General features: G+C 41.6%; 1 protein-coding gene across 5 annotated transcripts in view; it reads left to right on the top strand.

Annotated features, from left to right (window-relative positions):
• LOC120036456 (transport and Golgi organization 2 homolog) overlaps positions 1 to 24,285 on the top strand; it is a 48,780-nt gene that overhangs the window by 22,222 nt on the left and 2,273 nt on the right. For 4 of the 5 annotated variants that reach the window (XM_038983011.1, XM_038983137.1, XM_038983082.1 and 1 more), the window contains exons 6-7: positions 20,836 to 20,903; positions 21,114 to 21,264. In XM_038983011.1, coding sequence (XP_038838939.1) covers positions 20,836 to 20,903; positions 21,114 to 21,264 — 219 coding nt within the window. The remainder of the gene's footprint in view (positions 1 to 20,835; positions 20,904 to 21,113; positions 21,265 to 24,285) is intronic. The other variant, XM_038982974.1, reaches the window with a different exon arrangement.

Raw genomic sequence — 24,285 nt, 5'->3', positions numbered from 1 at the left:
CTTTTGTAAATGTGTATTTCAGGTTATTTTTAATACATTTGCAAAAATGTCTAATTACCTGTTTTTGCTTTGTCATTATGGAGTATTGTGTGTGTGAGGGGGGGGGGGGAAACTACAATCAATGTCAGAATAAGGCTGTAATGTAACAAAATGTGGAAAAAGTCAATGGGTCTGAATACTTTCCGAATGCACTGTATAAGGCTCAAGTAGATTTGTTGGAGAAAAAATGTGAGATCTGGAAAATGAACATAGTATAACATTTGACGACTCAACTCTACAAAAATTTGACTCAAAGCGATTGGAATATAACAACCTGACGACCTATAAAGCAGAAAACACATTTAGGAGAACAAAACAAACCTACTATGAACATGGTAATAAATAAGTAAAGTTGCTTGCTTGGCAGATAAGGCGAGAGGAAGCTAGTAGAGTTATTAGCTCTATTAAGATGTCCAACAACAGTTGTTCAGGATCCTGAGGCAATTCATCTACTCTTTAGAGAGTTTAATGAAACGCTGTCCAATTCTGAAAGGGATATCCCTGCCACAATGCATGAGTTTTTGAACAAACTCAATTGACAAGCTTTAACTGATGAGGATCGAAAGGGTTTTGGAGAAAGAGATTACATCTGAAGAAATTAGGGAATCCATTTTCAACACTGCTGGGAGAAAATCACCAAGGTTAGATGGATTTCCTGTTGAACTCTATAGAACATTTTTATCCAAACGAATTCATCCTCTTTGCAATATATTTATTCATGCCATAGAGACAGATAAGATACACTTGAACAGGCACTGACCAATATCTTTATTGAACACTGCATATAAAATTGTTGCTGAACTCATAGCTCTTAGACTAGATAAAGTTCTTCCTGACTTGGTTGATATGGACCAAACCGGCTTAGTAAGAAACCGCTCTTCTCCTGATTTAATATCAGAATATGATTTAACATAATGCATTATGTAGAGAATGACCAGGAATCTGTAGTGGTGGCTTAATAAGATGCGGAAAAAGCTTTTGATCGCATAGAATGGAACTACTTGTTTAAAGTTTTACGGAGGATGAATATTGGACCTAAGTATGTCGGTCTGATTTAGATTACTGTACAAATGTACGGTAGCTCAGATCCTGACTAATGGAAATGTATATGGCACCTTTTCAGGATATAAAATAAACCTATCAAATAGTATAATCATGCCTTAACCGAACAGCTATGCAGAACCTGATTTTTAGACCAGCCGTTTTCTTGGAGACGCCAGAAAATGACACGTCTGGGATTGCAAATTCCTTCTGAAATGAATAAGACCTATCAACTGAACTATATTCCACTTCTCAAAAAGGTTGGGGAAGAGTTGGATAGATGGCTGGATTTACCAATTGCTCTTATTGTGTTGGTTAATTGTGTAATTATTCTACCTTTTTATAACCTTGGCCTTTCCTATTACCAATGTTTTTTCTTTTCTTCAAAGAACTTAATAGGAAGGTCTCTTCATTTCAGTCGAAAGGGAGACCTCCCAGAGTGAAACTCAAAACGTTTTATTCAATCTACACTCAGAAGGAGTACTTACTCTATCTGACTTCCAGTTGTGTTTCTGTTCAAGGCTGTGTGGGTGGGTATGGCAAGATACAACAAGTTCACCCTCTTGGAGACAGACAGCGGAAGTGAAGTGTCTTTCCCCTGTTTCATTGGCATCTATACCTTATATTAGCCCACCTAAAGCTTTGATGGGTCTCACAAACGACTTTAATTAAAAACACTAAATATGGAAGTCTGTAAACAGAAGGGCGTATGTATATCTATATATAACAAACATCTTTCTATAATAATTATCCCCATCTTACACAAAGCCCTCAGATGGTATTGCAATTTCTTGGTGAAACAAAGGAATTAAAACATTTGGTCATCTGTATAGAGAAGGTGAACTATTATCCTTCCAACAACTGGCATCTCACTTGTAGTTACAGTGCATTCGGAAAGTATTGAGAACCCTTGACTTTTTTCAAGTTTTGTTACATTACAGCCTTACACTAAAATGGTTTAAATCGTTTTTTTGCTCATCTACACACAATACGCGATAATGATCGAGTAAAAAACAGGTTTTGGACATTTTTTGCAAATTTTAAATAAACTGAAATCAAATTTACATAAGTCTTTCAGGCCCTTTTACGCAGTACTTTGTGGAAGCACCTTTGGCAGTGATTTAAAGCCTCGTGTCTTCTTGGGTATGACACTACAAGCTTGGCACACCTGTGTTTGGGGAGTTTCTCCCATTCTTCTCTGCAGATCCTGTCTGTCAGGTTGGATGGGGAACGTCACTGCACAGCTATTTTCAGGTCTCTCCAGAGATGTTTGATCGGGTTCAAGTCCGGGCTCTGGCTAGGTCCCTCAGACTTGTCCCGAAGCCACTCCTGCATTGTCTTGGCTGTGTGCTTCGGGTCGTTGTCCTGTTGGAAGGTGAACCTTGGTCCCGGTCTGAGGTCCTGAGCGCTCTGGAGCAGGTTTTCATCAAGGATCTCTCTGTACTTTGCTCCATTCAACTTTCCCTCAATCCTGACTAGTCTCCCAGTCCCTGCTGCTGAAAAACAACCCCACAGCATGATGCTGCCACCACCATGCTTCACCGTAGGGATGGTGCCAGGTTTCCTCAATCTTGGTTTCATCAGACCAGAGAATCTTGTTTCTCATGGTCAGAGTCCTTTAGTTACAAGCGGGCTGTCATGTGCCTTTTACTGAGGAGTGGCTTCCGTCTGGCCACTCTACCATAAAGACCTGATTGGTGGAGTGCTGCAGAGATGGTTGTCCTTCTGGAAGGTTCCCCCATCTCCACAGAGGAACTGTAGAGCTCTGTCAGAGTGACCATCGGGTTCGGGTTCACCTCCCTGACCAAGACCCATCTCCCCCAATTGCTCAGTTTGCCCGGGCGACCAGCTCTAGGAAGAGTCTTGGCGGTTCCAAACTTCGTCCATTTAAGAATGATGGAGGCCACTGTGTTCTTGGGGACCTTCAATGCTGCAGAAATTTGTTGGTACCCTTCTCCATAATCTGTGCCTCGACACAATCCGGCCTTGCAGCTCTACGGATAATTCCTTCGACCTCATGGCTTGGTTTTTGCTCTGACATGCACTGTCAACTGTGGTACTAATATAGACAGATGTGTGCCTTTCTAAATCATGTCCAATCAATTGAATTTACCATAGCTGGACTCCAATCAAATTGTAGAAACATATCAAGGATGATCAATGGAAACAGGATGCACCGAGCTCAATTTCGAGTCTCATAGCAAAGGGTCTGAATACTTATGTAAATAAGGTAATTATGTTTTGATTTTTAATACATTTGGGAAAATAATCTAAACCTGTTTTGGCTTTGTCATTATGGGGTATTGTGGTGTGTGTGTATTGATGAGGGGGAAAACATAATTTAATCAATTTTAGAATAAGACTGTAATGTAATAAAATGTCAAGGGGGCTGAGTACTTTCCAAATACAATGTATATACTTGAAGACAACTACACTAACTAGGTCTAGTCCAGGATATAGCTAGCTCTGGTCCACACTTTGTAGCTCTGGTCCAGGGCGTACCTAGTAGCTAGCTCTGGTTCAAATACGCAAACATTCTAGGTGGACTAATACTTCAAACTTCGCCATTGTTAGCCAATACAGAGAGCCAGGAGATGCTCTCAACCAATCATCTCCCACAATACTTTCCCCTTAGCCCTCCCCTGCGTTCTAGCACACCACAAGCACAGAGCCACGCCTCCCATAGAATTCAATGGTCCCTCCCACCAGTGGCGGTTCTTGCTTGTATGGCTCCCTGGGCGAACCTCCATTCTGCGCTAACTAAGTTTTATTCAGACATTTGGAACAACACAAAGAAATAATCATAACATATAAAAAATATATACAAAAATGAGACTTATAAATATCAAAATAAAGTATAAAAGACAAATGGAAACAAATGTGTTGATTTGGCACTCGAGCGTCAATACATTACCCATCCCATAACACTGTCAACCAAGAGTCAAGACTAAACCAATTCACCTTGGTGGTGTGCAGACTGGTTTTATATTATTCTTAACGATTTCACACAAACCAGAAAAAAATGCAACAACATGTCTGTGAAAATATATATTCACAGTATTATGAATGAATTGTGGTTTATTTGGTATTATTTCGTAGTGTGACTGATTTTACTAATTGCATTAGTACTGCACGAAGTTAGAGGTGCTCTATTTGATAGATTCCCCCGCTCCCCCTACCTCGGGCTTCCAGTGGGGACATTCAAGACATGCCCACCCAGCTGCAAATCAACCCCTAGTCCAAGGCACATGTAGTTCTCAGAGGATTTTCTACCAAGCCTTTAAGGTTTAGCTATTTCTATATTCCATATTCCTCTTCAGACCCTAGGGCTAGGGGTCGATTTGACATTGGGCATAAGTGTCTGTTACCATGTGTTCTCTCTGTTCCCGTCTCTTGTTGGACTGGCTGATGATGAATCAGGGATGATAGTGCCTTATCTCCAGGGTCCATCAGAGGCATGAGCTACAGCCACCTGTTCTCTCTTTTTCTCTCTGTCCCTGTCTCTCTCCAAACACAAAAGAAACCTTGAATTGAAGAAACCGTCATAAGAATTCTGAGAACACCTGTACATTTTCTTCCTTTACCAGTCAGGCTTGTTAGGGCAAGTCAAAAGCTCTAAGAATTATTTGACAAAGGTAACCCAGACAATATTTAATGTCGGGGACTTTTTCCCCTCTCTTTCTGTTCTCTCTCACACTCTGCAGCAGACAGTGTGATTTAATTTGATGGCCTTGCGATGTGGACTGGAGAGCAAAAATTAAAGTGTGTCCCTCTGAAACTAAGACCGCTGTCATGAAGGGGGCTCGATAGACATGCCATCGGCATGGCAACAGGGTTTCAGGTCTCATTTTGGAAGTCTCAGGGGGTTCATGAACAACTTTTCCCACTTCCTGCCAGGGGAAGCAGGGTTTTCCCTGTGGATCGAGGGTTCCCTGATCTCTCGTTTTAATCCTCGTCCTCTTCCGTTGTTTCCAGGTATTGTTCTTTCTCCACATCTACACGTTTCTCTCCCCTCTCTCTACATTGTGTGTATTATAGCAGGTAGAGATCTCCGCGGGTTGTGTTCTGTTGTGTGTTAACAGCAGAGCCTTTCAGGAATGCAAATGGCCTCATTAAGACCAGGAGTTATGTACGTGTTATATGTTCCTGCTGCTGCCACCCCTGCGGCAAGAGACTTAACGAAAGGAGACCTCACTGCCACCAGAAATGTGTGTACACACACACACACACCGTGAGATGTCAGCCGAGAGAGAGCAACAAGTAATATGTGTTTCTTTGATGTATGCTCTGGCCTGGCCAATCATCTGGCTCTGAAATCACTCCATCCCTCTCTGTCTGCCTGGACCCATGGGGCGTCCTGTCGACTCACTACAAGATGTATGGATGCTGACAGATAGGACCCTGCGGTACGCAACGGCATAATAAAAACAGACATTGGATGGCAGCTGCTGTGACTGTAATGTATTTGGTTGTAGACCTTTTTTTATATATATATAAACAGGCTCATTATAGAGCTATTAGTTTTCCCTCTCTGCACAGTGAAACAACAGTGGTGCGTGTTGGTTAGAGACAACCCAGAGGAAATACTGTCTGCGGCTGCTCTGTTTCCGAATCGATAATTAAGTCTTGTCTCGTGGATACAGAGGAGGACCTATATTACAATTAGTGGATTTGTCATCCCATCCTTAACCAACATGATGATTTATGATAGGATGGTGATGTGGGACAAGATGTGTGGAGGCCATTTTAAACATCCTCTGTATTCCTTCCTGTTGTATAATGTACAGGCAACTGCCAAAATAAAGCACACTTGAGCAAATGAGGGATACAAATAGTGACATTGTGGTAAAACAAATCGGTGAGGAAATTCTGACCATATATAAAAATGCCCAGTTGCCAAATTTATTTCGGCCACCATGGCAAGAAGAAGAGATCTGTGACTTTGAAAGAGGGGTCTCAAAGGAGCACAGGGGGTTTAAGTATTAATATCAAACAAATTAGGTAAATATGTAATTTTTATATCACACGCCCTATTAAGACACTTTATGTTGTTGTTTACTTTATTTTGTCCGTTACTGTATATTAGGGCTGTGACGGTCACAACTTTTGGATGACTAATTGGCCAGCCAAATGACCACAGTCTCTGTAATAACCGTTCGAATAGCAAATTTTTTAAATGAATGTTTTTGAACATTTTCACCGTTTCTCCGCTCCTGACTGCAAGTAGAACTGGCGGTCCCAGTCGAGTCAATGATGGCATAATGGGTGAACTGGTGGCCATTGTGAGCAAACCAGGAAATGTACCCATCAAAATGGGTTGTGACTGGAGGGAGTAATGTTACGACTGAAAGCAGAGCTGCAAACTCTCACGTATTGGTCTTTAGAACACACACTCGTCTCACGGCACGCCTCTTTTAGCTCACGCATTGGAAAGTACTACTTTTATTTGTCTAATTAGTTCACAATACCAGGCAGCCATTGTGAGTGTACCCATGAGTTTACCAGTCAAATTGCCAGGGTTAGGGGTTCCAAGCCCATTCTATTCATTGTTTGCGACAACATCTTGCTTGTTTCAGCAAGCAAGGTGTTGTAAGTTTCAATGGTATCGCAAAGGACTCAACCACGGAAATGCCTCGGCCATCCCGTTTTCAGTCAGGTGTTTGTCGTCGCAAAAAAACGGTTAAATTTCATGACTATCCTCAACCATAACCGTCGGTTATACGGTAATTGTGCCATTCCCACTGTGTACGTCATTGGGGATGCAGTAATAGAAAAAGTGTATAATTTGTATGTTACTCATCCAACTGAATAGAACTCTAAATGTCTCGACTTCAAGTTTGGCATGATTTATATTATGCCTTCCCTTAATTACGTTGCTTGTTAAACCAGTATTGCTTTTATTAATAATCCATAGCTCTTTCGATGGGTTTGAATACTTTCAATCCAGTTGACGAATTTGCATGCATACGTTTCCCCTCTGACTGAGCCTTGCCTTGGTCGGAGCTAATGATGTACACTGAGTGTACAAAACAATAGGAACACCTGCTATTTCCATGACATCGACTGACCAGGTGAAGCTATGATCCCTTATTGATGTCACTTGTTAAATCCACTTCAATCAGTGTTGATGAAGTGGAAGATACGGGTTAAATTTAGGTTTTTGAAACCTTGAGACATTTTTGACAATTGAGACATGGATTGTGTATTTGTGCCATTCAGAGGGTGAATGGGCAAGACAAAATATTTAAGTGACTTTTGAATGGGGTATGGTAGTTGATGCCAGGCACACCGGTTTGAGTATGTCAAGAGCTGCAATACTGCTGGGTATTTCACGCTCAACAGTTTCCAGTGTGTATCAAGAATGGTTCGCCACCCAAAGGACATCAGCCAACTGGACACAACTGTGGGAATTATTGAAGTCAACTTTGGCCAGCATTCCATGCAACGACAAATTGAGGCTGTTCTGAGGTCAAAAGGAGGTGTAACTCAATATTAGGAAGGTGTTCAAATCAATCATCTCTCAATTTTAATCGCAAATGCCCTCAAATTATGTTATCAATGGCAGCCAAGCAGCACTCGGTATTGTCATACACCGAGCCATCTTACTTTTCCTGTGCTTCTTTCAACTTTGATCCAATCTTGTGTACATATTTATTCATTCAAGTCTGTGTGGTGGTAGAAGATTATCTGTTTAATCTGTCAACTGTCATCTCAAAACATCCAGCCTCACTGAGCCTTCCTAATACCCAGCAGAACTTATATGTTTAAAGTATACATTCTCACCCACTTTTTAGAAAGTGGGTTGTTCGTGTGGTCTGCAACTGTGGTGTAGCTTTTGGCAGGCTTTTGCTTTTCCTTTTTAAAAAGGGTAGCAGCAACTGGTTTCCGTGGTGAATGGTTTATTTCATTTTGATGAGTAACAGTAATGCATATTCTCTTTTGTCCCCCCCCCAAAACCAGTATGCTTAACCCAGCTACTACAACAACAATCACAACAGGCAGTTGTAGCAGTAGGCCTTTAGTCCCTGGGCTGATCTCTCTGTCTAGCTCAGTGGTTCCCAAACGTTTTATTGTCCCGTACCCCTTCAAACATTCAACCTCCAGCTGCGTACCCCCTCTAGCACCAGGGTCAGCGCACTCTCAAATGTTGTTTTTTGCCATCATTGTAAGCCTGCCACACACACCCACTATACGATACATTTATTAAACATAAGAATGAGTGTGAGTTTTTGTCACAACCTGGCTCGTAGGAAGTGACAAAGAGCTCTTATAGGACCAGGGCACAAATAATAATAATTTTGCTCTTTATTTAACCATCTTACATATAAAACCTTATTTGTTCGTCAAAAATTGTGAATAACTCACCACAGGTTAATGAGAAGGGTGTTCTTGAAAGGATGCACATAACTCTGCAATGTTGGGTTGTATTGGAGAGAGTCTGTCTTATAATTTTCCACACAGTCATTGCCTGTATTTAGTTTTCATGCAAGAGAGGGCCAAGAATCCACTCTCACATAGGTACGTGGTTGCAAAGGGCATCAGTGTGATTTGCCAAGGAAGGATACTCTGAGCGCAGCCCATTCCAGAAATCTGGCAGTGGCTTCTGATTTTAAATTCAATTTTCACAGAACTGCTTGTTGCAATTTTGATGAGGCTCTCTTGTTCAGATATCGGTAAGTGGACTGGAGGCAGGGCATGAAAGGGATAACGAATCCAGTTGTACTCAGGTGCTTCGCTATATCACATTTGACATTGTCCGTAAGCTTGAGTTCATTTGCACACAAAAAATCATACAATGATGGAAAGACCTGTGGGTTGTCCTTGTTAATGCAGACAGAGAAGAGCTCCAACTTCTTAATCATAGCCTCAATTTTGTCCCGCACATTGACTATAGTTGCGGAGAGTCCCTGTAATCCTAGATTCAGATCATTCATGCGAGAAAAAACATCACCCAGATAGGCCAGTCGTGTGAGAAACTCGTCATCATGCAAGCGGTCAGACAAGTGAAAATGATGGTCAGTAAAGAGAACTTTAAGCTCATCTCTCAATTAAAATGAACTTGTCAATACCTTGCCCCTTGATAACCAGCGCACTCATGTATGTTGTAAAAGTGTTACATGGTCGCTGCCTATATCATTGCATAGTGCAGAAAATACATGAGAGTTCAGGGGCCTTGCTTTAACAAAGTTAACAATTTTCACTGTAGTGTCCAAAACGTATTTGCAACGATACCTCCCAATCCCACTGATGGTTCTCAATGTTCATCAGCCCAATTTCAACAAACCTGAGGCCACTCAGCACAGCAGCAAGGAGCAAAATAAGGCACTGCTTAAAAGCTTCAGAATAATGGACTGCATTTCATTTATAAACATCTACTATCCTGCTGCATATAGTGATTATCATTCTGGCAGCTAGATCTTCAAAGTGCTGTTTCTAAAGCTTCACAGAACTTTCTTTTCCTGTTGGTAGTTAACGCTGTCCATTGCTAGCAGCCAACTCCCGTGGTTCCTCATCTCAGCCCAAATCTCCCTGCAGCAGAACTGATGAGGTTATCAGAAATACCTCGGAGTCTGAGATATCCACCTGTTGCCTCCGGAGTAAATTTGATGCCCGCCACAGAATGCAAAAGTAGCCATTGTGCTTCAGGGTGAGACTATTGAGCTTAGGCCTCAATCTATCGAAACAGTATTTCACACAGTGTGTTTGTCTGAGTTGGGACTGAGAGTAATCTACATAGCTCCATCTCTTCCCAGCCCAATGAGCCCATAGCATAATCTGGCCACCTTTCTGCAGGGTTGCAGTTTTATATACTATTTAGGAGAGGGATATCAAACCAGAGTCAACTTCAGGCAGCGAAGTTGAAAATATTGTACCCATAGAAGGAAGCTACAAGGCATTGACATGAACAAAAGCAAAAAGATGGTGGTTTATGTCATTACTGTAGTTACGTTGCAGAAAGTTTTATATATTGTTTGGCTTTAATCATCGAGACATTGATATTATTATTTTTTTATGTTTTATTGAATGTTTAAAGCATGCAATATACTTGCAGTGAAGCCGCTCAACAACTACATCACATTAGTCATCTAACAGACTCCCATCCAGAGCGACACACAGAAGCAACCAGGGTCAACGCCCTGCTCAAGGGCACGTTGACAGATCACCCACAAGGTCAAAAACAGGGACCCGAAACAGCGATCCATCAGCCTCCGGCCCAAGCTCTCAACCGCCAGCCCTCCAAGATACCCCTCCACAGTTCCCCAAGAGCTCCCCATAACCATCCGAGAACCCCCCCCCCCCCCCCCCCCCCAAGAACATTGATATTTTTTTTTTAAGAATTCCATTCCCACCCCCAAGACCCCCCCCCCCCCCCATGCACAACCAACCAACAAATTAACAAAAGAGAGACAAAGGAAAACAGAAAACAACAAGGACGTCAAGGACAACAAAAATCGTAACAGCAAGGCCAACTGAATATGTTTGAGTGCATGTATGACACTATTTACCTGTGTCCATGTATGTTCACATGTGTGCATTTGAATGAGAGTGTGTGTGCATATGCATGTGTACAAACACCTGCATGGCATCAACCTCAGGCAAACCGGCATTAGCTGTAAAAACATTGCCCCTCGGTGTCATTCAAACTTATTTTTTATACTTTTATCTTTGACTGTCATTCTATCCCCCGCCCAGCAACTCCACTCCCACTTGTCTCCAATTACACATCCCAGCCCCTCTCACCTATCTCTGCTGGCCACCCTCTTCGGATTTCTAGGTATCATATATCTTTCAACTATGCTGTGATGTTTAACATACAATTTCTATCTAATTGAATCCACAGATTGTGAGTTGAAGATAAATACTTTTACTAAGGGTATTAGTATATTAGTAATTGACTGACCCGGTCTCTCCAGATGTACTATTTCTAGGGTCAATTTTAGATCAATGTTATGTATTTTTAGCCATTCCTGAACCTGAGACCAGAAACGGGCTACTAGAGGGCAATACCAAAATAAATGGTCTATTGATTCTGTATCCTCACAAAATCTGCAGAGCTTCAATAATTGTATGCCCCAAATATTCAACATTTTGTTGGTGGCAAGAATTCTATATAATAATTTTAGCTGAAAAGCACGAAGTCTTGAATCTTGTGTCGTTTTATATACAGTTACAACCGGAAGTTTACATACACCTTAGCCAAATACATTTAAACTCAGGTTTTCGCAATTCCTGACATTTAATCCTAGTAAAAATTCCCTTAGGTCAGTTAGGATCACCACTTTTATTTTAAGAATGTGAAATGTCAGAATAATAGTAGAGAGAATGATTTATTTCAGCTTTTATTTCTTTCATCACATTCCCAGTGGGTCAGAAGTTTACATACACTCAATTAGTATTTGGTAGCATTGCCTTTAAATTGTTTAACTTGGGTCAAATGTTTCGGGTAGCCTTCCACAAGCTTCCCACAATAAGTTGAGTGAATTTTGGCCCATTCCTCCTGACAGAGCTGGTGTAACTGAGTCAGGTTTGTAGGCCTCCTTGCTCGCACACGCTTGTTCAGTTCTGCCCACAAATGATCTATATTATTGAGGTCAGGGCTTTGTGATGGACAGTCCTATATCTTGACTTTGTTGTCCTTAAGCCATTCTGCCACAACGTTGGAAGTATGCTTGGGGTCATTGTCCATTTGGAAGACCCATTTGCGACCAAGCTTTAACTTCCTAACTGATGTCTTGAGATGTTGCTTCAATATATCCACATAATTTTCCTTTCTCATGATGCCATCTATTTTGTGAAGTGCACCAGTCCCTCCTGCAGCAAAGCACCCCCACAACATGATGCTGCCACCCCCGTGCTTCACGGTTGGGATGGTGTTCTTCGGCTTGCAAGGCTCCCCCTTTTTCCTCCAAACATAACGATGGTCATTATGGCCAAACAGTTCTATTTTTGTTTCATCAGACCAGAGGACATTTCTCCAAAAAGTACGATCTTTGTCCCCATGTGCAGTTGCAAACCATAGTCTGGCTTTTTTATGGTGGTTTTGGAGCAGTGGCTTCTTCGTTGCTGAGCAGCCTTTCTGGTTATGTCGATATAGGACTTGTTTTACTGTGAATATAGATACTTTTGTACCTGTTTCCTTCAGCATCTTCACAAGGTCCTTTGCTGTTGTTCTGGGATTGATTTGCACTTTTCGCACCAAAGTACGTTCATCTCTAGGAGACACAACACATCTCCTTCCTGAGCGGTATGATGGCTGCGTGGTCCCATGGTGTTTATACTTGCGTACTATTGTTTGTACAGATGAACGTGGTACCTTCAGGCATTTGGATATTGCTCCCAATGATGAACCAGACTTGTGGAGGTCTACAATTTTTTTTCTGAGATCTTGACTGATTTCTTCTAATTTTCCCATGATGTCAAGCAAAGAGGCACTGAGTTTGAAGGTAGGCCTTGAAATACATCCACTGGTACACCTCCAATTGACTCAAATTATGTCAATTAGCCTATCAGAAGCTTCTAAAGCCATGACATAATTTTCTGGAATTTTCCAAGCTGTTTAAAGGCACAGTCAACTTAGTGTATGTAAACTTCTGACCCACTAGAATTGTGATACAGTGAATTATAAGTGAAATAATCTGTCTGTAAACAATTGTTGGAAAAATGACTTGTGTCATGCACAAAGTAGATGTCCTACCTGACTTGCCAAAACTATAATTGGTTAACAAGAAATTTGTGGAGTGGTTGAAAAACGTGTTTTAATGACTCCAATCTAAGTGTATGTAAACATCCAACTTCAACTGTATCAACTCATACACCCTGTACCATGGAATCGGTACATCAAAAATCTCTTTCCAACTATTTTGCAATCTGTATGGCACAGCTGTCAATATCCTCCTGGTCCTCAAATGAAACTGGTATACTTTCCTATTTATGCTATTTTTATTTCAGCCGCCAACTTTATATTGGGCAGACAGACCAGTTCCCTGCCTCCTCCCGCTGCCGCCATCTCCATTTTTGGGATAATGCTGTAATCAATTGTTTGTACTCTTGGATTGAGCGGACCTTCCCGTACAATTCTGAGAACGCCATGAAATACATAACTACCATTCCAATTTATAATATGATTTACAAACAAAATACCCATAAATACAGGTATTTTTTCAACCAGCACGATTGTGTTCAGCCATAATATTTGTTATATCTTTTCAGGGGGATGAAATTGAAATTGTAGCCAGCTCTGCAATGCTTTTTTCAAACAAGCATCATTTTCAATTAATTGAAAATGAGACATGGCAATCTGCACAAAAGGCAAAAAAGGCCATTTTTAAACAATGGATGAGCTTTTCTTAGTATCTACTTGAGAGCCATTCAAGGTTCAAATAAAACTTTTTAAAAAGTGAAGCTTTTAGAGAGGTTTAGTGCTTTTATATTTAATAATCTCAACCCACCCAATTCATTATATAGATAGGCACGCTTTATTTTTTTCTGGTTTATCGTCCCAGATAAAGCTAAATATTTTAGGCTCGTATTATTTGAAAAACAAATCATCAGGAGTAGGCACAGCCATAAGTAAGTGAGTAAACTGAGATGTCAAAGAGTTAATCGGTGTAATTTTCCCATAAATAGTTGCAGGATCTTGTCTATTTTTACAAGTTTTCTATTGAAATTCATTGTGGAGAGCTCATTTATATATTTTGTGATATGAATACCAAGTATGTCTACTTCACCGTCAGCCCATTTTATAGGTAGACTGGAGGGTAATGTATTATTTATTTTTTTAAAGATCAATACGTAATATTGTACACTAAACATTTCTGGACTAAAACCTAATTATGATATCTAGATCTTCAATTAAACATTGCAGGGGTCTAGCTTGCGGACTTAATATAAAACTTGAGTCATCCGCATGCATACATGGAAAACATTTCTTCTTTTTTTTCGCTATAAATACCAGACTTGGCTTCTTAGATGTTTCATGATGTACTATTATTTCTATTAGTTGTTGTCGTATATTATCTCCAATGTATCGTTCATGTAAAAACCTGTCTGATCAGGATGGACAATAGCTGGTAAAACCTTTTTAATTCTGAGTGCTATGCATTTTGCTATGCAACATTGAAGTGTAAGAGGCCTTCAGTTTTTTAGACTGGATCTTTATATTTGCCATCTGGGTCTTGTTTTAATAATAGTGATATCAGACCTTCCTGCTGAGTACCTGACGGACTACCATTTCTATAGGAGTAGTTAAAACAAGGTAGCAATGGCACTTCGGGTATATATAAAAAAAAAAAGGCTTGATATACCTCTACTGGTATGCCATCAATCCATGGGGTTTTGATATTCTTTGGTTTGAAGATGGTGTAATGTTAACAAAATTGCATTCATATTGTCATTTTCCCACAGTGTTTTTACTAACACACTGGCCTACTTAAATTCCTCTGCCCAAGGACATTTACACCGTATGAGAAACAGTAACACCAACAGAGAGAGAACCTTGGCCTATTCTTTTCCCAGCTTAATTGCTTACTGTGGCATAAACAAATGTACTATCTCGGACAGCAGACAGGCAAATTAGCTTGTAATTAATTGTAAGAGATAAACATTTAGCGGACAGCGGAACCCCTTATGTCAGACAAAATTGATTCTGTCAGTCCCTCTGTCCGCGGCTATTTGCAGATGTTATTATCAAACGAGTCTCAATCTCACGACAGGAAAGTCATCTGCTCTCCTCTTATACACTACATGACCAACTGCTCGTCGATCATCTCATTCCAAAATCATGGGCATTAATATGGAGTTGCCCCCCCCCACCCCCCTTTGCTGCTATAACAGCATCCACTCTTCTGGTAAGGCTTTCCACTAGATGTTGGAACATTGCTGCGGGGACTTGCTTCCATTCAGCCACGAGCATTAGTGTGACCGGGCACTGATGCTGGGCGATTATGTCTGGCTCAGTCAGCATTCCAATTCATCCCAAAGGTGTTCGATGGGGGTTGAGGTCAGGGCTCTGTACAGGCCAGTCAATTTCTTCCACACCGATCTCGACAAACCATTTCTGTATGGACCTCATTTTGTGCACGGGGGCATTGTCATGCTGAAACAGGAAAGGGCCTTCCCCAAACTGTTGCCACGAAGTTCGAAGCACAGAATTGTCTAGAATGTCAATGTATGCTGTAGCATTGACATTTCCTGTCACTGGAAGTAAGGGTCCTACCACGAACCATAAAAAACAGCCCCAGACCATTACTTATTATTTACAGTTGGCACGGTGCATTGGGGGAAGGTAGCGTTCTCGTGGCATCCAGCAAACCCAGATTTGTCCATTCGACGGCCAGATGGTGAAACGTGATTCATCACTCCAGAGATCGCGTTTCCACAGCTCCAGAGTCCAATAGCAGCGAGCTTTATACCACTCCAGCCGACGCTAGGCATTGCGCATGGTGATCTTAGGCTTGTGTGCGGCTGCTCATCCATGGAAACCCATTTCATGAAGCTCCCGACCAACCCTTCTTGTGCTGAAGTTGCTTCCAGAGGCAGTTTCTAACTCAGTAGTGAGTGTTGCAACTGAGGACAGACGATGGAAACCCATGGAAACCCATTTCATGAAGCTCCCGACCAACCCTTCTTGTGCTGAAGTTGCTTCCAGAGGCAGTTTCTAACTCAGTAGTGAGTGTTGCAACTGAGGACAGACGATTTTTACGTGCTTAAGCACTCTGCGGTCCTGTTCTGTGAGCTTATGTGGCTTACCACTTCGCGTCTGAGCCGTTGTTGCTCCTAGACGTTTACACTTCACAATAACAGCACTTAGATGACCGGGGCAGCTCTTGTCGGGCAGAAATTTGACGAACTGACTTGTTGGAAAGGTGGCATCCTATGAGAGTGCCACATTGAAAGTCGCTGAGCTCTTCAGTAAGGCCATTCTACTGCCAATGTTTGTCTATGGCATGGCTGTGTTCTCGATTTTTATATACCTGTCAGCAACGAGTGTGGCTGAAATAGCCGAATCCACTAATTTGAAGGGCTGTCCACATACTTTAGTATCTATAGTGTAGCCAGTGGTGTAACGTACCCAATTGTCGTCATACTTGAGTAAAAGTAAGGATGCCTTAAAAGAAAATGACAAAAGTGACCGTCACCCAGTAAAATACTATTTGAGTAAAAGTGCAAAAGTATTTGGTTTTAAATATACCATTAGTATAAATCACTTAAAATTCCTTATAATTAAGCAGCCCAGATGGCACGATTTTCTTGTTTAAAGTTTACGGATAGCCAGGGGCACACTTCAACAGTCAGACATAATTTACAAACAAAGCAATTTTGTGTTTAGTGAGTCTGCCAGATCAGAGGCAATAGGGATGACCAGGGATGTTCTCTTGATAAGTTTGTGAATTGGACTATTTTCCTGGCCTGTAACGAGTACTTTTGGGTGTCAGGGAAAATGTTAAAAGTACATTTTATTTTCTTTAGGAATGTAGTCAGTGGGGCGATTTTAGCATGTAAATCTTGGTGTGGCAACAAAAAAAAGATGCATGCCAGCAAAGCCACAATACATTAATTGCACTATAACGGTGACAAACGGTGCCCACAAACTGTTGGGACAGCTTTATGTAGGCCCTAATAGCAGAGTCCCAACAGCAGTCCCAACACCTTAAACTGCTACACCTGGCTATCATCAGAGTCTTGTCTGGCAGCTAAACAGTTCATTCAGCAACATTTACTGCCTTTTTAAGATACATAGCTGATATGGCTGACTTGTTTAAACAAATGTGGTTTCTTCTGACAATTGAGATGTACACACTATGGCATAAGGGAAAGACGAGCGTAAAAGAGGCAATCGTCATTTCGATTAAGACAATGACGGACGTTGTCAATATAACTATTTGTAAAGCACTTTTGAAATGTACAGCAACAGAATTCAGAACATGGGCTGTTCTTACAGTATTCTCCCTGTACACCAAGTCAGAACCATAGGATAAATAACAGGGCCATATAAGCAGACAATGAAAGCTCTTACAATTTTTGATGATTACATTTCTCTAAAATAGGCTACATGTGCACGTGCACCACCAAGTCAGAACAGTTGGCGAAATTAAGAGGGGTAAATGGATCAAATTATTAGGGTGAGGCAGATGGGCTATTAACAGTTTACTACAAAACATACACTTAGTATTACTTTCTTAGCTACAGCATACATATCTCCCTGGCATATTACATTTATGCAGCAGCATACAAGACATTTTTGGACTCTCCTTGTTGTGCTGTGCACACTTCCTTCCAAACCACTCATTGTTGAATGTTTATGGCCGATGGGCATCGACACGTTTTATCTATAATGTCTCTTCATTATTTATCTTCATATGACAAGGATTTGCCAGTAGATTGTCGACTTGATTCATGATGACTGATAGCTAAGATTTTGAAAGTATGATGTTGACATGATCAGTCCAATCAAAGCTACTGTACATATAGTGTGATTTGACATTTTATCTGTGGCCAATGACCTTGAGCCTTCTTGGATGGGCACGGATAATATAGAGCTGGCGGGATTTTCCATGCATCGGCAGGACAGAGAACCTACTTCTGGTAAGACGAGTGGCGGGGGAGTGTCTATTTGTCAATAACAGCTGGTGCGCGATGTCTAATGTTAAAGAAGTCTTTAGGTATTGCTCGCCTTAGGTAGAGTACCTTAGGATAAGCTGTAGAACATACCGTCTACCAAGAGAGTTCTTATCTGTATTATTCGTAGTCGTCCGTTTACCACCACAAACCGATGCTGGCACTAAGACCGCGGCGCTCCTAGTGGCCGGGGACTTTAATGCAGGCAAACTTAAATCCGTTTTACCTCATTTCTTCCAGCATGTCACATGTGCAACCAGAGGGAAAAAAACTCTAGACCACCTTTTCTCCACAAACAGAGATGCATACAAAGTTCTCCATCGCCCTCCATTTGGCAAATCTGAACATAATTCTATCCTCCTGATTCCTGCATTACAAGAAAAAACTAAAGCAGGAAGTACCAGTGACTCGCTCAATACGGAAGTGGTCAGATGATGCGGATGCTACGCTAAAGGACTGTTTTGCTAGCACAAACTGGAATATTTTCGTGATTCCTCCAATGGCATTGAGGAGTATACCACCTCAGTCATCATCTTCTTCAATAGGTGCATCGACGACATACATATCCCAACCAGAAGCCATGGATTACAGGCAACATCTGCATCGAGCTAAAGGCTAGAGTTGCCGCTTTCAAGTAGCGGGATACTAATCAGGACGCTTATAAGAAATCCCGCTATGCCCACAGACGAACCATCAAACAAGCAAAGCGTCATTACAGGATTAAGATTGAATCTTACTACACCGGCTCTGACGCTCGTCGGATGTGGCAGAGCTTGAAAACTATTACGGACTACAAAGGGAGACCCAGCCGCGAGCTGCCCAGTGACGCAATGCCTTTTATGATCGCTTCGTGGAAAGCAAGACTGAAGCACGCATGAGAGCACCAGCTGTTCCGGACGACTGTGTGATCACGCTCTCCATAGCCGATGTGAGCAAGACCTTTTAAACAGGTCCACATACACAGAGCAGAGGGGCCAGACAGATTACCAAAGCATGCGTGGACCAACTGGCAAGTGTCTTCACTGACATTTTCAACCTCTCCCTGACCGGGTCTGTAAAACCTACATGTGTTTCAAGCAGACCACCATAGTCCCGGTCCCCAAGGAAGCGAATGTAACCTACCTAAATGATTACCACCCCGTAGCACTCAATTCGGTAGCCATGAAGTGCTTTGAAAGGCTGGTCATGGCTCACAGCATCATCCCGGATACCCTAGACCCACTCCAATTTGCATACCGCCCCAACAGATCCACAGATGATTCAATCGCCCTTTCCCGCCTGGACAAAAGTAACACCTATGTGAGAATGCTGTTCATTGACTACAGCTCAGCGTTCAACACCATAGTGCCCACGAAGCTCATCACTAAGCTAAGGACCCTGGGACTAAACACCTCCCTCTGCAACTGGATCCTGGACTTCCTGATGGGCTGCCCCCAGGTGGTGAGGGTAGGCAATAATACATTTGCCACGCTGATCCTCAACACTTGTGCCCCTCAGGGGTGCGTGTTCAGTCCCCTCCTGTACTCCCAGTTCACTCATGACTGCACGGCCAAGCACGACTGCAACACCATCATTAAGTTTGCTGATGACACAACAGTGGTAGGCCTGGTTACCGACAACGATGAGACGGCCTATAGGGAGGTCCGAGATCTGGCAGTGTGGTGCCAGGACAACAACCTCTCCCTCAATGTGATCAAGACAAAGGAGCTGATCGTTGACTACAGGAAAAGGCGGGCCGAACAGGGCCCCATTAACATTGATGGGGCTGTAGTGGAGCGGGTCGAGAGTTTCAAGTTCCTTGGTGTCCACATCACCAACAAACTATCATGGTCCAACCACACCAAGACAGTCGTGAAGAGCGCACAACAACACCTTTTCTCCCTCAGGAGACTGAAAAGATTTGGCATGGGTCCTCAGATCCTCAAAAGGTTCTACAGCTGCACCATCGAGAACATCCTGACCGGTTGCATCACCGCCTCATATGGCAACTGCTTGGCCTCCGACTGCCAGGCACTACAGAGGGTAGTGCATACGGCCCATTACATCACTGGGGCCAAGCTTCCTGCCATCCAGGACCTATATACTAGGCGGTGTCAGAGGAAGGCCCTAAAAATTGTCAGACTCCAGCCACCCAAGCCATAGACTGTTCTCCCTGCTACCACACGGCAAGCGATACCGAAGTGACCAAGACTAGGACCAAAAGGCTCCTTAACAGCTTCTATCCCCGAGCCATAAGACTGCTGAACAATTAATCAAATGGGTACCCAGACTATTTACATTGACACCCCCCCCCCCCCCTTTTTATTTTTTACGTTAATTTATTTGGTAAGTTATTTCTTAAGTCTATTTCTTGAACTGCATTGTTGGTTAAGGGCTTGTAAGTAAGCATTTCACGGTAAGGTCTACACCTGTTGTATTTGGCGCATGTGACACAGTTTGATTTGAAATAGTAAAGTACAGGTACCCCAAAAAATAATTAAGTAATACTTTAAAGTATTTTAAATTAAGTACTTTACACCACTGAGTGTAGCTCTATAGATGGAGCCCACCTCAGGGATAGAGACCCCCCTACATCAAAGTCTTGATGGTTTTCAGACTTTTGACCCTTGCCACTGACTCTACAGATCACAGCCATAGGTATCTGGATCAATTCTAGCTAGACGTTCTCCACCAGGGGACAAGGAGATTTTGTTGCACCTGTCTCCACATTGACTGATGATGCTACTGATGGCTGTCAGAAACTGACAATGCAATTAATTCACTTGAAAACACTTTTTTTTGGGGGGGGGGTCGTGATTCATTCAGTTTCCTGTACTGCATTTGAAAAGACCATAATGTCAGAGAGATGCCAAATGGAAGTAGGATCTCCTTTTAAGTCAGTACCGGGGACCGGAGAGCTAAACAGTGTAAATTTGCATCAGAGTACTATTTTTTTCTTACTTTAAATCTATTTACCATTGTTTTATTTGGCATTTCAATTTGCCTTTACAAATGCAGCGGCTCCATTAATCAGGAAATAGCAAACTGTACAAAGCATTGTTCAAGCATGAAACCGCTGATGATTTAGGATGACCCTCACAATTAAACAACTTTAATCGGTCAACAACTTGATTCCCTCTCTCATTGTGTCCAACGCAGGGCCAAAGAAGACACTGTGTGTTACTATGGAAACAGGGGCAGCGCCGAACCCATCCGTCTAAATCCAGGTCTGTTTTTCTTAATGTGGAATTGCTTGTACTATTGTTCTATATCATTGCACCATACAAGCCATGCTGTTGAATTATAAACCTTTATGTATGCAGGATGGGTTTTGACTATGAGACTATACCTCTGTATGTGAGTGCATGTTTTGGGGGATAACATGAACGTTTGGAGCAACCTCTATTCTCTAGCAATGCTGTATGTGTATGCTCCAGCAGGAATCTATGGTTTGAGTAACTCCCTGTTGGAGACCCCATGGAGGAAGCTGCAGCATGGGAAGAGACTGTTTACCAGCGTAGTGAACCAGACACTGCCTTGTGACAGCCTGGTCCATGATCTGCTCAACGTCCTCAACAACGAGGAGCTGTGAGTTCACCACGCACTCGGTATCAATAATAAAATCAATGTGACATGAAACGCTTCATCAATCAATGTACCTGCACACTCATGATGCTGCACACTGTATCAAAACACTTCACATGAAGACACATTCTTGTACACTGTGTGATGCAGGTTGGCATTTATTTGGATGACTCATGTACTGGAGGCAGCTCTACAGGGTAGTCCCTAGCGGGCACACCCACAAACGATGTAAAGCCAATTTTGACTTTGCATCTGGTGGAAATCACTCAGCTCTGCCTCCAGGACAAGATTCATGCCAATAAACATCAACCTGCCAGTGCGGACCCCACACTCTGTAGTTTTAGTTTACATTTTAATGCAATCAATGTGACACAGCGTAATATACAGTACCAGTCAAAAGTTAGAACACCTACTCATTCCATATATATATATTTTTTTTTGTACTATTTTCTACATTGTAGAATAATAATGAAGACGTCAACTATGAAATTACACATATGGAATCATGTAGTAACCCCAAAAAAGTGTTTTAGGTTCTTAGTTGCCACCCTTTGCCTTGACAGCTTTGCACACTCTTGGCATTCTCTCAACCATCTTCATGAAGTAGTCTCCTGGAATGCATTTCAATGAACAGGTGTGCTTTGTTAAAAGTTAATTTGTGGAATTTCTTTCCTTAATGCGTTTGAGCCAATCAGTTGTGTTGTGACAAGGTAGGGGTGGTATACCGGAGATAGCCCTAGTTGGTAAAATACCAAGTCCATTTTAGGGCAAGAACAGCTCAAATAGCAAAGAGAAACGACAGTCCATTACTTTAAGACATGAAGGTCAGTCAATACAGAACATTTCAAGAACTTTGAAAGTTTCTTCAGTCGCAAAAACCGGACCGCCACAGGAAAGGAAGACCCAGAATTACCTCTGCTGCAGAGGCTAAGTTCATTAGTTACGAGCCTCAGAAATTTCTGCCCAAATAAATGCTTCACAGAGTTCAAGTAAGAGACACAACAACTGTTCAGAGGAGACTGCGTGAATCAGGCCTTCGTGGTCGAATTGCTGCAAAGAAACCACTACTAGAAAGGACACCAATAATAAGAAGAGACTTGCTTGGGCCAAGAAACACGAGCAATGGACATTAGACCAGTGGAAATCTGTCCAAATTTGAGAGTTTTGGTTCCAACCGCCGTGTCTTTGTGAGACGCAGAGTAGTTGAACGGAAGATCTCCACATGTGTGGTTTCCACCGTGAAGCATGGAGGAGGTGGTGTGATGGTGCTTTGCTGGTGACGCTGTCTGTGATTTAGAATTAAAGGCACACTTAACCAGCATGGCTACCACAGCATTCTGCAGCGATACGCCATCCCATCTGGTTTGCGCTTAGTGGGACTATCAGTTGTTTTTCAACAAGTGCTCAGCATATGTGGGAATTCCTTCAAGACTGTTGGAAAAGCATTCCAGGTGAAGCTGGTTGAGAGAATGCCAAGAGTGTGCAAAGATGTCAAGGTAAAGGGTGGCTACTTTGAAGAATCTAAAATATAAAACATATATTGTGATGTGTTTAACACTTTTTTTGGTTGCTACATGATTCCATATGTGTTATTTCATAGTTTTGATGCCTTAACTATTATTCTACAATGTAGAAAATAGTAAAAAATAAAGAGAAACCCTTAGGTGTGTCTAACTTTTGACTGGTACTGTATATTAAAACATATACCTGCACAGGGCTCGACATTAATGCTTGTCCTCTTGTCTGGGACAAGTTTTAAAAAATGACAGACAAGAAGAATATAGATTTGAGTTGTCTAAATGGACAAGTTAAAGAAATCACACAATCAAAATATCAAACAATTATTCCAATCAGAATTGGATCAGAAGCCGACATTGGAATTTATCCACATAATTAAAAAAGCCTACATGTCAATGTGTGTGCTGACATGAGGGAGGCGCCAGAAAATGTAGCCCAACTTTAATGACTTTTAATTACATAAATATAGGCTAAACGCCCATCATGTTTGACATGTATAATGAAGGATAATTAACATTTTAAGGCTTGATTCTGTCATATTTGAGGCACGGTTCGTTCAGCTCAAATGGTCACAAGACCGGAGAGTAAAGCACAGTGCTTGTTGCACACCGCACATCACCCACCTTGAATCTTAGCGGAGGCGGTCACCATATTGAAGCTACTAAATCATGAACTTAATTGTTTAAAACCTAGACGTTTTATGTCATTTTATGAAGCATATCTTGTTTCTAAGTTGCCTTGACAAAATAAGACCATAGACATCACTATTGCTCGTAACATATTTGAGAGTAACAAACAAGGACATCTAAATGTCTAAATATGCTCACTCATTATGGGTTTGCGAGTACCACACGTGGACATTCAACATGGCTACGTGACGTACAAATGTGAACACCCAATATGACTTTGAGAAAGTATAGTCCTGCACACATTACATGAATGTGAAATTGAAAAAAATAAGTACACTGCTTTTGCTGGAATCCTGCTCTTTTATCTCAACTTAATTGCAAAGCTTTTAGTCAGTGAACTTTTGCTCTCCAGACAGCGCATACCTTTCTAACAGCTTTGCCAGCTTCACAATGTACATCATGTTCTTTTTTTGTTACTTTCAGTGCAGTAATAACTTTCTATTCAGTGTACAGTTCTTTCCCCCCCATTCACCTGATAACATTAAAGTTGTGCAAAAGAGTTATACTTTTACAGTTGGTTCCAATCCAAAAGGAGGTTTGAGTAAGAAGTTGAGAACAGTGTATTTTCTATCGATTCAGTACATTTGGAAAGTATTCAGACCCCTTCCATTTTTCCACATTTTGTTGCGTTACAGCCTTATTAAAAAAAAAATTCTCCTCAATCTACACACAATACCCCATAATAATAAAGGGAAAACTGTTTTTTAGTGTTAGCATATTTATAAAAAATGAAAAACATACCTTATTTACATAAGTATTCAGACCCTTTGCTATGATATTTCCATTGATCGTCCTTGAGATGTTTCTACAATTTGAT

This window comes from Salvelinus namaycush, chromosome 1, assembly GCF_016432855.1.
Source record: "Salvelinus namaycush isolate Seneca chromosome 1, SaNama_1.0, whole genome shotgun sequence".
NCBI classification, from domain to species: domain Eukaryota; kingdom Metazoa; phylum Chordata; class Actinopteri; order Salmoniformes; family Salmonidae; genus Salvelinus; species Salvelinus namaycush.
Note: the sequence above shows the minus strand (reverse complement) of the source record. Positions and strands in the feature narration are given on the sequence as shown.